Source organism: Vicia villosa, unplaced genomic scaffold, assembly GCF_029867415.1.
Source record: "Vicia villosa cultivar HV-30 ecotype Madison, WI unplaced genomic scaffold, Vvil1.0 ctg.000282F_1_1, whole genome shotgun sequence".
Taxonomy (NCBI): Eukaryota; Viridiplantae; Streptophyta; class Magnoliopsida; order Fabales; family Fabaceae; genus Vicia; species Vicia villosa.
In genome coordinates, this window is record NW_026705120.1 from 270,801 (window position 1) to 283,796 (window position 12,996).

General features: G+C 35.2%; 2 protein-coding genes across 2 annotated transcripts; both read right to left on the reverse strand.

Moving 5' to 3' along the window:
• Window positions 1-899: 899 nt before the first annotated feature.
• Window positions 900-5,340, reverse strand: LOC131626290 (uncharacterized). Its single transcript, XM_058897122.1, has one exon. It carries the CDS (start codon window positions 4,912-4,914, stop codon window positions 4,162-4,164), a length of 753 nt encoding a protein of 250 aa, XP_058753105.1. The 5' UTR covers window positions 4,915-5,340; the 3' UTR covers window positions 900-4,161.
• A 453-nt stretch (window positions 5,341-5,793) lies between these two features.
• LOC131626315 (probable LRR receptor-like serine/threonine-protein kinase IRK) lies at window positions 5,794-10,167 on the reverse strand. Its single transcript, XM_058897148.1, has 3 exons — window positions 10,029-10,167; window positions 8,227-9,735; window positions 5,794-7,507 (listed from the first exon to the last, which is right to left on the reverse strand). The coding sequence occupies exons 2-3, from the start codon at window positions 9,729-9,731 to the stop codon at window positions 6,055-6,057; spliced, it is 2,958 nt and encodes a 985-aa protein (XP_058753131.1). The 5' UTR covers window positions 9,732-9,735; window positions 10,029-10,167; the 3' UTR covers window positions 5,794-6,054.
• Between the last annotated feature and the right edge of the window lie 2,829 nt (window positions 10,168-12,996).

The window sequence follows — 12,996 nt, forward strand, 5'->3', positions numbered from 1 at the left end:
TCCACATTCTGCGCCAAACTCATCGGGAGTGATTTTAATTTTCACACATATCATTAAGAGATACACTTCGCTAACTTTAATAACTTTAGCTTTTGAGTGGTAACTTTGCTAGTACACCCCATCTCCACATACCGAAGACTCTCATCATCGTATGAAAGAGATTCCTCATTGATTTTACATGGAGTTTCATCAGCATATCACCAACCAATTTTCTGTTCCACGTCAAATAGTTAATAGGCCTTGGAGTTTATTGTTATAAGGTATAAGAGGGTGATAACACTTATAAAGATTCATATTTAATTTATGATAAAGAAAAAAACTTTTTAATTTGATAGAATTTTTTGTTTAATTTTTTTAAAAGAAAATGATCCTTTAATTGTTCAAAGTTTAATTGAGATGTAAGAATAATTTTGTTAAATATTATTTCAACTATAATTTAAAACCAGATTCTTTTCAACTATTTATCTTTAACTAAAGCACATTAATTTGTCGAGTACATTTAAGTACTTATCTAATAATAGTAGAATTGACATAAAAAGTAGATTTCATAAAGCTTTTTTTTTGTTTTCCAGTAAAGCATGTTTTAGAAATGTTTTTCCTAAACAAACAAATGAAATTAAAAATAATTTTTTCCTAAACAATGTTATCAAACAAATCATTTAGATTCTTTTTCTAAACAATGTTATCGAACAAATCGTTTAGATTACTTTTAGAAATTCAAGACATTATTTACATGATAATAAATTTGAATTAAAATATGTTGAGGACTTTTACAGATAATGAAACTAGATGAAAGAACTGAACAATTGTACTGAATGACTCGGTTTTTATTAATAGCAAAATTGGCTTAAATAATCATTGAATACATGATAGAAAACAATAACCGAAAGTTATGAACTATGCTAAAATAAAGCCTGATAATGCTAAGTGGTTGCACAAATTAAGGAAAGCAGAATACAACTAAGACCCTAAGTCCTACTATAAAGTAGGACTTTATTCTAACTAAAAATTATGCAATAACTCTTTCATTCTCTCTCTTAAACTAAATGTTGTACAACAACTAGTTTATGTCAGGAATTTCACATACTCCCAACATCTTTCTAAGCTTCTGAAAAACTTCAAGCGTAAATGGTTTAGTCATTATGTCAGCAACTTGATATATACTCCCATAATGAACTAGTTAAATTGTGCCCTCTTTAGTAAGATTCCTTAAGAAATGAAATCTCACATCAATATGCTTGTGCGACCATGCATAATAGGATTTTTAGACAGCTTAATGGTTGAAATATTGTCACACATTACAGTTATACCATCTCCGTGAGAATGTCTCAGCATCTCTAAAATTCTCTTCATCCAGATTCCTTTACAAACACATGTTGCAGCAGCCACAAACCCGACTTCTGTTACTGACAAAGTCATTATAGGCTGCTTTTTCGAATACCATGAAACAACCCCTGAGCTGATTAAAAACATATAACCATATTGTAAACGCTAATATCTCATTGTCTCCTCCTTTCTTATAATGAAGTCCATAGCTCAAAGTCCTTTTTAAATATCGAAGTGATATCTTAGCCTATTGTAGGTGAATTTGAATTGGTTTGGTCATATATCTACTTATGATACAAGTAACAAACATGCTATCAAGTCTCATGGCTAAACATGCTATCAAGTCTCGTGGCTGTGAGGTACATTAAGCTTCCCACCAACTACTTGTAGTATGTTTCATCAATAGTTTTTCCATCTCCATCTTTACTTACTTTAAATCCTGGAACTATTGGACTGGTCACTGAGTTGCTTTCCATCATGTCAAACATATGCAAAACTTCTAATGTATTTCCTTTAACACACACACACACACACACCATTATAGATTTGTAGCACCTCAATCTCAAGAAAAAACTTCATCTCACCCAAGTCCGGCATATCAAACTCTCTTAACATAGATCTTTTAAACTGAGACATCATAACTTCACAATTTATAGTAAAAATTAAATCATCAACATAAACATTTACAACTATAATTTTTCCTTCTTTGCTTCTTTTTGTGAATAATGTATGCTCACTATCACACCTCTGAAATCCTTCACCGATCAAATGTGCTTTGATTTGACTAAACCAAGCTTGTGGTGCTTGTTTTAATCCATACAAAGTTTTGTGTAACTTGTAAACAAGATGCTCACTACCCTCTTTGTCATATCCTCTTCGTTGTACCACATAAACATCTTCACTCAGCTCACCATGGAGGAAAGTCGACTTGACATCCAGCTAAAAAAATGCCAATTCTTATATGCTGCTAGAGCAATAATAATTCTCACTATATCCATCCTTGCCACTGTGCATAAACTTCTGTGTAATACACCCCATGCTTTTGAGAATACCCTTTAGCAATCAAATGAGCCATGTACTTGTCAGTTTTCTCATGTTCATTGTATTTGGTTTTGTAAACCCATTTTACTCCAATTATTTTGACCCTAGCAGGTGGTTCAATGAGTGTCCATGTAAGGTTTTTTTCGATGGATTTGATCTCTTTATCCATGGCCAATTTCCAATTTTTACTCTTCACGGCTCCTCGAAACATAATGGATCACTTGACACCATTAAATCCAAGTGGGCTTCCTCGTCGGACAAACCTTAACCACTAACATAATCATCCATCCATGCAGGAGGTCACCTCACTCTCTCTTCGCCATCACTATAATCATCCCCGATTTCTCCAACTCCCTCGTCACGGGTTTCACCAATCTCCCTGTCAATATTTTGGTCATTCTCATTTCACTTGCAGTTTCTTCCCATTCTAAATCAAGTACGGTTTATTTTTAATTCCAATCCCATTTGTTTTCCTCCTCAAAGATAATATCTCTACTCATGACAACCTTTTTAGCAACCGGATCAAACAACTTATATCCTTTCGATTCTTCACTAACTCCTAACAAAACACACGTAATACTTCTATTGTCAAGTTTAGTCCTCCTTGATTCTTGAACATGAGCATGTGTTATGCACTTAAATACCTGAAAGTGATCAACCGAGGGTTTTACTCCACTCCAAGCCTCCTCTGGTGTTACATCCTTAACAACAAAAGTAGGACACTTGTTTAGAACATAAACAGTCAAATTCATAGTCTCTGGCCATAAGGTTTTTGGAATGTTTTTATCAGATTGCAAGGAACGAACAATGTTCATAACACTTATGTTTTTCCTCTCGGCGACACCGTTCTGTTGCGGAGTATAAGTAGTGGTTAATTGCCTCTTAATTCCACTTTGTTTGCAAAAATTGTTGAACTCATTTAAATTAAATTCACCTCCTTTATCACTGCGTTAACAATTAATAGACATCTCAACCTCCTCCTCAACCATGATTTTAAAGCATTTGAAATAGTTTTAAGCCTTAGATTTTTCTACCAAAAAATACACCCATGCTTTTCTACTATAATCATCAATGAATAATAAGATGTACCTTTTGTTGCTATTAGATATGGGAATGATATGACCACAAATGTCTGAATGGATGAGTTCTAACTTTAGTGTTGCTCTCTAATTACTCTTCCTTGGAATAGAGTCACGGTGTTTCTTTCTGTTGATGCAGTCAACGCATGTCACAATGGAGATAGAGTGTTGAGGAAGTCCGCGAACTATGTTCTTGTACAACAATGTTTTCAAGTCTTTGTAACTTAGATGTCCATACCTTCGATGCTAGAGATGCGACAATTCTTGAGCTTTAGCGTGAAAGCACTTATTAGACCGTGCTTGTGAAGAGGATTGAATTTGGGGCAACAAGATAAACATCCTATTAGCACTCATGTTGGTTTGAATAATCAAACCCTTCTCTAGATGAAATATCTTGCAACTTCCTCCCTCGATCAAAATTGCCAAATCCTTTTCTTACAATCGCCCTATACTGAAGAGATTATTTTTCAATTCTGGAATATAGTATACTTCAGTAACAACGAGATTCATTCCATTTATCATCAATTTCACATTTCCTTTTCCCATCACATTCATCTTAGTGTTGTTTCCCGATTTTACAGAATGTCAGAATTTTTCATCAAGTTCATTGAACATAGTTTGATCACCGCACATATGATTAGAACATCAAGAATCAAGGAACCATTCATCTTGTCTTTTAGCTTCATACAACTCCACATAAGACATAAAAACATTTTCATTTCTTCATCAAATTCTGCATAGTTAGCTTCCCTGTTGCGAGGACATTCATACGAAAATGTCCAAATCGATGACATTGGTAACACTCTATTGTTTCCATGTTGAAATCTGTTCGACCTCTACCTCTTCCCCTTCCTCTGTAAGCAATTCGACCACAACCTCTTCCCTCTTCATGTGTAACTTTCAAGGCTTTTTCTTCACCACTGCGCCTTTGGAAATTTTGTTCATGCACTATTAACAAGCTTTGTAATTCATCAATAGAGAAAGCGTCGATTTCCTTGGACTCTTCAATAGAACAAACAATATAGTTAAACTTCTTAGTTAAAGAGTGTAAAATCTTTTCAACCACTTTAACGTCTGACATATCCTCCCCATATATTTGCATTTTATTGGCCACTGTCATGACCCTAGAGAAGTATTTTGTTACAGCTTCACTAGATCTCATCTCAAGAGTTTCATATTCTCTACGGAGAGCTTGAAGATGAGACCTTTTGACCCTTGCATTTCCTTCAAACTTTTTCTTCATAGCATCCCATATATCTTTAGAAGTATCCTTCTTAAGGATGTTGTCGAGCACAACACAGTCAATTACCTGAAAGAGATAGTTCTTTGTTTTGAGATCCTTCAACTTCATCTCATTGTTCTTCTTTCGTTGTGCTTTTGTCGGTACCACTCCACTTGCTGGCTCAACATAGCCAGGCTCGATTAGCTCCCAGTATTCCTTTGATATGAGGACATTTTCCATTAGCATGCTCTAATGATCATAATGGCCATCAAAATATGGAATTGCAGGTTGCACAAAGCTCCCTTTTGTCGTCTTTTTTTTTTTTTGTTTTAGCCGCTGCAAGAATATCAAAGACTATTGCTTTGATAGATCAGGCCCAATGGGGGCTCTTTGCCAAATTGTTGAGAACTTTTATAAATAATGAAACTAAACGAAAGAACTGAACAATTGGACCGAATGACTCGATTTTTATTAGTTGCATCAATGGCTTAAATAATTATTGAATACACGATGGAAAACAATAACCGAAAGCTATCGAACTATGCTAAAATAAAGGCTAATAATGCTAAGTGGTTGCACAAATTAAAGAAAGCAAAATATAACTAAAGACTAAATTTGTCCTATGAAATAGGATTTTATTCTAACTAAAAATTATGCGGTAACTCTTTTAAATCATAAGTTTATAAACATGGTTTAGTAAAAACAAAACGAAAATAGAGGTATCGGGTTCGATCACTAAAACTATAAAGCAATCACTCTTTGATGTTATCTTTACTCAACACACACCAATATTCCTTAGTCTCTATGTTTATCATTATTGCCATCATAATTTTTTGTCAGTTAGTTTTAAAAAAGTCATAGTATATTGATATTTATGTTATTTTTCATTACAACACTCAACTCATATTAGAAGATAGGATTCTCTTTTTCAAACATATCCAACTTTCCAACAAGATTCTCCACCAAACAAAAAGACACCACAAAACGATACCTCTTGTTGCATGCGCCCAACACCAAAAGCGTACGAAATTATTGTCATTTCAAGACACAAAAAAGCGAAAAAGAGGTCCAAAACAACTAAGCACGACATCAAAAGAAACAAACTAGAATATGAAACATCATTGATTGAACAACAGCAACAATTTTCAAATTTCATCCAAATTGGAACCCCGGTGAAAAAGAATCCAGCAATAGCACAACAACAGAGAAATCTTAAAAAGAACAAACTACAGACTAACAACAATACTAAATTACATTGAAAATAATACAATTTCTCTGTCTCTTTGATTAATTAATTAAAACCGGATTCATCTTCGCCGGGTTAATCCATTTCATTGTTTGTCTAACCTCCTACTAATCAAGAAAACAACAAGTTAATCCAATTCATCATCCCAGCAACTCTTCTTGTCCTTCTGAAGGGCATCTTATAAGCTCCAATATGGTAACTACCTCTCCCATTTCTGGCCTATTAGATGGCACTTGTGAAGTACATACCAAACCAAGCTTAATCACAGGAATCACTTCTTCTACTGGAAACTTCCCTAGTAGCCTCTCATCAATGCATTCCTCTACTCTCCCTTCATCCAATGCTCCTCTAACCATGTCACAAAGTACAACAACATCATCCTCCATATACTCTACAGGCCTTTTCCCTGTCACAATCTCCAATACCAAAACTCCGAATCCGTAAACATCGCATTTCTCGGTGATTTTCACTGTTTTGCAGGCGAACTCCGGTGCCATGTAGCCGAGTGCGCTTTGAATTTTGCTGCTCAAGACATAGCGGTCGAGCATTGGTAGTAGCCTTGCTAGGCCGTAATCGCCAACCTTAGGTTCGCCGTAGCTATCGATGAGGATGTTGGTTGACTTAATGTTGTAGTGAATAATGTTGGAGTGGTGTAAGTGAGCTAAGGCCTTTGCTGACCCAAGAATGACGTGAAACCTCTCGTTCCATGAAAGGAAGTTTTCGCCTGATCCTTCGTGGAGATGTTTGTAAAGGCTACCGCGAGAGACAAACTCGTATATGAGGAGTTGAAGTGATGAAGTCCAATAATAGCCTTCGAGTTCAACAAGATTTTGGTGTCTGACTTTTCCTAATTTCTTCACTTCCCTCTCGAAATCTTCTTGTGACTTGACAAGGCTCGACACGGTGAGCTTCTTTATAGCAACTGAACGACCGTCTCCTAGCACTGTTTGGTACACAGCACCAAATCCTCCACGCCCAAGCTCGCAATCCTTGTTCAGTAAAGCATGTGCACCAGAGCTGAAATCAGGTTCACCTGAAAACATGACAAGCTTGCCGGAGTTGGCATCTGTGGTTGGCGAACGGCTATAATCATCCCCTGCGGAAAAATCAAGGGCCACTGGAGAACGAGATGCGGCGGACCGAACACGGAGGTTGAGAACAGTGATGCCAATAACACCGATTACAATGAAAGCAGCTGCACCGATGGCAATGAGTGCTGAAATGCTGAGAATATTTCTCTTGTGACCCGACATTGGAGTAGGCGACCCTGGGTCAGAGTCACCAGAAAAGTTGGGATTCAGAACAATAGGCTTTGGGAGCCGCACAGGGCATTTTATGTTTACAATAGAGCCACACAGAAATGGATTGCCAGCAACGGCGGAAGGTGAAATGGTGTTAAAGAAACCACCAGCTGGCAGTTCGCCCTGAAGATTATTGTGAGATAAATTGAAGGTCAGGAGATTGGGAAGGTTGGCCAATTGTTTAGGAAGGCTTCCATTAAGATTGTTGACTGATATGTCCACAGTTTTCAAGTTGGTGAGTTTTGCAACTGCTGCTGGTATTGACCCACTCAGCTTGTTCTTCGACAGAATCCTACACAATGTGCCAAAAAAGAAAGGAGAGAAATAAATAAACAACCGAGAGTCAGAACATAAACCATAATGAAAATAAGAGCATATCAGATATTACTGCAATATAATTAAAATTTAACTCGAGACTAAAAAGCAGCTAAAAGATAGTGCCAATTGAGGAATAGACCATCAATGCATCAAACTGTAACTGCAAAAAATTAAAGCCACGCTACTATAACAGATATTAGGTTGGTAGTTCAGGTTTCAGTCACCATCCACCCTCTTAGATGCATTATGGATGTCTTTTGTTGAAACTTTTTACTTATGATAGGGCAGGGTCTAGAAAAAGCGAGAAGTATCATTGAACTAAACACGGTTATTGCTAGTGATGATAAAAAGTGCACAACAAACCTATTTATGCAAAATAATAGAAATCTACATATCGAACTGAATCAAAGTTGAGACATTTTCAGTTGTTTTTTTTATCATTTATAGAACACAGAGAAAAAGTGAGACCAAAAGAAATGTCTCCATTAAAGGGCATAACAACAACCATGAACAAAAATCTGGCTTCCATTTCAATGTATCTATCTAATTAAATAAAGTAAGTTAAACACTTTTTAACCAAATATGTAGCATGCAGATTAGCTAGATCTTCTAAAATAGGAACATCCTTAAATTATCCATAGAACATATCATTACATGTTTAAAAAAAAAATGACAAAGGGAAAAGGAACTTACAAAGTTGTTAATGAAGAGCAGTTCTGAATTGAAATTGGGATTTTCCCAATAAGGAAATTGTTTTCCAAATTAAGTTCTTTCAAGGAAAGAGCTCCCCCAATTTCCCGAGGTATGCTTCCGTTTAGCTTATTATAACTCAAATCAAGACTAGAACATGTTCTCAAATCACCGATTGAAGCCGGAATATGACCCCCCAAAGAGTTATATGATAAATTCAAAACCTGCAATCTGCTTAAATATGAAACAGCGGAAGAGATTTCACCAGAAAATGCATTGTGAGATAAATCCAAAACTTGAAGACTCTGAACCATAACTTCAGTCGAGGAATACAAAGGGCTTTTCACCCTAACACTCATTTTGTTATCTGCCATCGAGACCTTCTCCAAATCTGACCCAAAAATCCAAGAAGGCAGATCTCCAGACAAAGAATTTTGGCTAACATCCAAAGCCAAAAGGTTTGTGCAATTCACCATGGATTCAGGAAGATTGCCCGTGAAACCATTTCCAGAAAGATTCAATGTTTTCATTGACCAAAGCTTTCCTAAAGAATTCGGCACCAAACCAGAAAATCTATTCCGAGAAAGATCCAACGTCTGAAGACCCTTCATCTCTCCAATCCACTCAGGAACATCTCCTGAGAAAGCGTTTCCACGCAAACTAAAGTAACCACACAAAACCAAATCCTTCAAATCACCAGGAATACTACCCGAGAAAGAATTCTCACCAAAATCAATAGACCTCAAAAGCAAACAACTTCCAAACCCATAAGGTATCTTCCCAGAAAAGCTATTCCTAGCTAAGTCAACACTTCTCAAATTCTTCAACGCCTCAACACCTTCCGGAATCTCACCTTCCAACAAATTATCAGAAAAATCAAGAGACCTAAGTCCACTCAAACTCCAAATCTCCTTAGGAACATTACCCTCAAACTGGTTACCAGAAAGGTCAATAGTAGCAACAGCTGAGCACGACCCTAAACTAGAAGGTATGTTACCAGAAAACAAATTCCCCGCGAAAGAAACAACTCTCATCGACCCACATTGTCGAAAAAAATCATCAGGAACAACCCCTGAAAGATTATTATTACTCAAATCAAGAACCCTAAGGTTATCAATAGTAGCAATATTAGGAGTTATACTCCCTGTAAGATTGTTATTCGCCAAATAAAGCCGACGAAGAAACTGCAAACGCTGCAAACCACGCCCAATTCTTCCTGATAAAGAAAACCCATTCAGGTTAACCTCCACAACTCTATTAGATTTAGCGTTGCATTTCACACCAACCCAACTACCACTGCAAGCACTTTCATCATCTTCATTCCAAGATGCTAACTTTCCCTTCGGATCTTGTATATCCGCTTTGAACACAATCAGTCCCAAAACGTCGTCGTTTAAAGAGGGGCTAACAGCTGTCACCGTCACCGTCACCAAAAACAGTAAGAACACGAGAAAAAATCTCATAACTCTCATGTTTAATGAAGCTTCCATTTTCTTCACACTAAACATCCATCTGAAATTGAACTCGGAGAAACAAAATAAAATTGTGAATCTTTTAAATTTGGGGTAAAATGAAGGGGGTAAAGTAAAAGAAGAGAGTGTGAAACAGAATGTGACAGTGGCAGTTGTAGTAGCAGAAGGAGAAAAGTACCAAAGTGCCCTGGAAAGAAGTTCAAAGAGAAAGAGAAACAGAGAAGAAGTAAAGTTGAAGAAAAAGGACCAAGAGTGTTTTTTTGAAACGGTTAAATGAAAGACAGAAGAGGCTTTTGGGTTACCGGAAGAGGAAGTGAAGCGGGGGATACTTACCGGGGAATGTGAAAAGTTAGGAGATTTTTCCGACGGTGGTCGGAAGTTGTTATTGGCGGTGGTGAGAAAGTAACGTCTCTCTCGAATGTCTCTCTCTGGTGTGTGCTGTGCGCACACAAGGAAATAATATTCGGTTTATAACAACGGGAAAAGGGGGACCTGGTGGGTAGATGGAGAAATAAATAAAGAGTGTACACGTGGCGTTTGGCATGCGGGGTTGGAATCCTACGTGTCAGACAAGTCATTATGGTCTGTTATCTTTTGACGTGGATGGATTGGCTGGCAGGTCAACTTCCAAGACTGCCCTTATTTTTTTTCATTTAAAATATCACTTTTTTAGTTTTTTTCTTTTTTCTATCTCAAAAATAATGTAACTTTTTTTGGTCAATAAAATAGATTTTTTCAATATCTTGTAATTTTGTGTTCATCTTTTATTGGACGACACTTTCAAATTTAATTTTATTATTATATGGGCTATCCGTTACATTTTTTCTAAAAAAAATTTTTGTTTGGCTTTCTCATTTTTTCTAAAATATTTTTTTAAAATAATACACTATTTGTTTCATATAAATATTTTAAAATTTGTTGTGTGAAATTAATAAATAATAAATTTGTATTAAATAATTCTATAAAATTATTTTACACTGTATATATTATTTTTAATCATAAAGAAAATTTATTTGCTAACTTACTGATTTTATCTCCAATTTTATCTAATTTATGAAATTATTTTTTATATTTTAAATTTAAACAATTTTTTAATAAAAATTGATGAGATATTCATTTTTAACATTTATTTTTATTTATAAATTTTCATAATAAATTATATATGATGATTTGTCTTATATAAGAAAAAACTTGTGATTTAAAAAATGATCATCATTAAAATTAATTGTAAAGATATAAGAGAGAGGTCAAAATTATTTAAATTTAAAATTTAAAGATAAATTTTGTGAATCGGATAAAATAGAGTATGTAATCAAGAAAAAAAATTAAATGAATTCTTTTAAAGAAATTTTCAAATAAGAAATTGTTTAAATATCAAAATTGTTCTTTATTTTATTACAAAATTATTACCCTTTAAATATTTAAGTTTTTACTGCTAAATTATTGTAAACTTCACTTATAAACTTTTTTACAAAAAAACATTAATTATTAATTTATATTATAAAAAAGTTTTTCTACAAAAAAATAAAAACAAATTTTGATATTTAATTTTTACCGCTGTTATTTTTAGTTCTTGACGTTTAAAAAAAATTATATTCAACTTATTTTATGTTAACATAATAAAATTGTGCGAAAGAAATATTTCTAATATAGCAATATTTTAAACATACATATAAAAAGTCATAAAAAAATAAAGATATTTAACATGTTTTGATTCTACCAATACTAAAAGAAATTGCAAGTAAAGTATAAAGGAAAAAACATGCAATTTTTTTTATATAACAGGTTATATGTTTTTGGTGGTACTTGTTTCCACAGGTAGTTGCATGTGGTCTTGATTTATAACGGGGATGGGGTAATTTAGGAAAAAGAGAAAGGGTAGGAACACTTTAGAGTGGAAGCTAGTTGGCTCCTGAAAAGGAAAAAAGAAAAGCAATAAAGGCGAGTAGGTGTCGATGGTGGGTGGTGCAATTAAAGAAAAGAGAGAAAGAAGGTGGAGAGTGAATGGTGTGGAGCAGTGTGCAGAAATGTAGTGGCAAATAAGACATATATCCCCTTCATGCTTTTTCAGATTTCATCAAACCAAACTCAGGGCCCTTCTACTAGGAGTAGTACTTTTCTTTTATAGGTAGAGGAAGTTATAAGTTTATTGTATTAACTATTTTCTATGATTAGTAAATTTGGACATTAAAAATATAAAAAAAAATAATTATAGGCCTCTTATAATCGAAAAAAAAATCTAAATAACCAAGTTTAATAAATAATTTACACCAAAAACCATGTTTTCGGCAAAATTACGCATATGACCAGGTTTCAGAGGTGGTCTCCACATAGGAGCCACCTCATGTGGCGCCATAGGCCAAATTCCCTTAACTCATGCGCCACCCAGGGTGGCTTCAATGAGTATTTTGGCCTTTTTAGCCACCTAGGGTGGCGCCTACTCTCATTTGCTTCTTTTTTTTTGTTTTTTTTTGTTTTTTTGTTTTGTTTATATACTATTTTTTTTTAATTTTTTTTTATTTATTAATAAAATGGTTTTTAACATAAATATATAAGTTCAGTGAATCGGCTAAGTCGAGTGTCCACGGAAAAGAGTAGTTCATTGATCATTCAAATGATACATAGAAAATAACCAACAGAAAAGATAAAGTAAAACATCTAAGAAATCACCACGGTTAAAACAATGTCATTAGGTCCATGCATCATTTGAATGGCATCAATGTCGTATTCCACCTTATGCCAGAAACTTATCGTTGCTCCAGTCACAGGATCGGCCCTTGTTTTAAGCCTCTTGATGCTTCTTATCTGTTCGCCGGCCTCGTACTCCCCCTCTAAAAATCTCAGGAGAGTCCTCTTGAGTTGCTCGACGGAAGAGATATTCCAAAATATAACCGGCATGGGAGGTTTGACGGTGGAGAATATGACATGTCCGTTCCTTCTGCGATACTCCGGCTCAGGTTCGGCACGCCATGTTGATCTCCGGGGCGGCAACTCTGTTGTCCGGTGACATCCATCTGGCCTAGTGGTTGTCCGGCGAGGCATGGTTGTGTTTGTGTGATTGTTTGGTATTTGGAGTTTGTGTATCTGTGTGTAAACTCAACCATAGGAGCCCCTAATTTATAATAGTAGTGGGTAGAAAAAATTAATGATGTTGCGTACTGTTTACAAGCACGCCTAACATGTATGATAAATGCAGACACACTGATCAATGACTGACTTGATGGGACTAGACGAAAGCATGCGTATTTGACTGACTGTCCAAAATAAAGAGTGGCAGTATGGGCCATGAAGACAATTTCAC

What these genes read in the sequence shown, in the direction of transcription:
- LOC131626290 (XM_058897122.1), bottom strand. Translation starts at nt 4,914, where the DNA reads ATGCTAATGGAAAATGTCCTCATATCAAAGGAATACTGGGAGCTAATC.
- LOC131626315 (XM_058897148.1), bottom strand. Translation starts at nt 9,731, where the DNA reads ATGTTTAGTGTGAAGAAAATGGAAGCTTCATTAAACATGAGAGTTATG. An exon ending in TGCTCTTCATTAACAACTTT is followed by an intron (nt 7,508 to 8,226) that starts GTAAGTTCCTTT and finishes CACATTGTGTAG; the next exon opens with GATTCTGTCGAAGAACAAGC.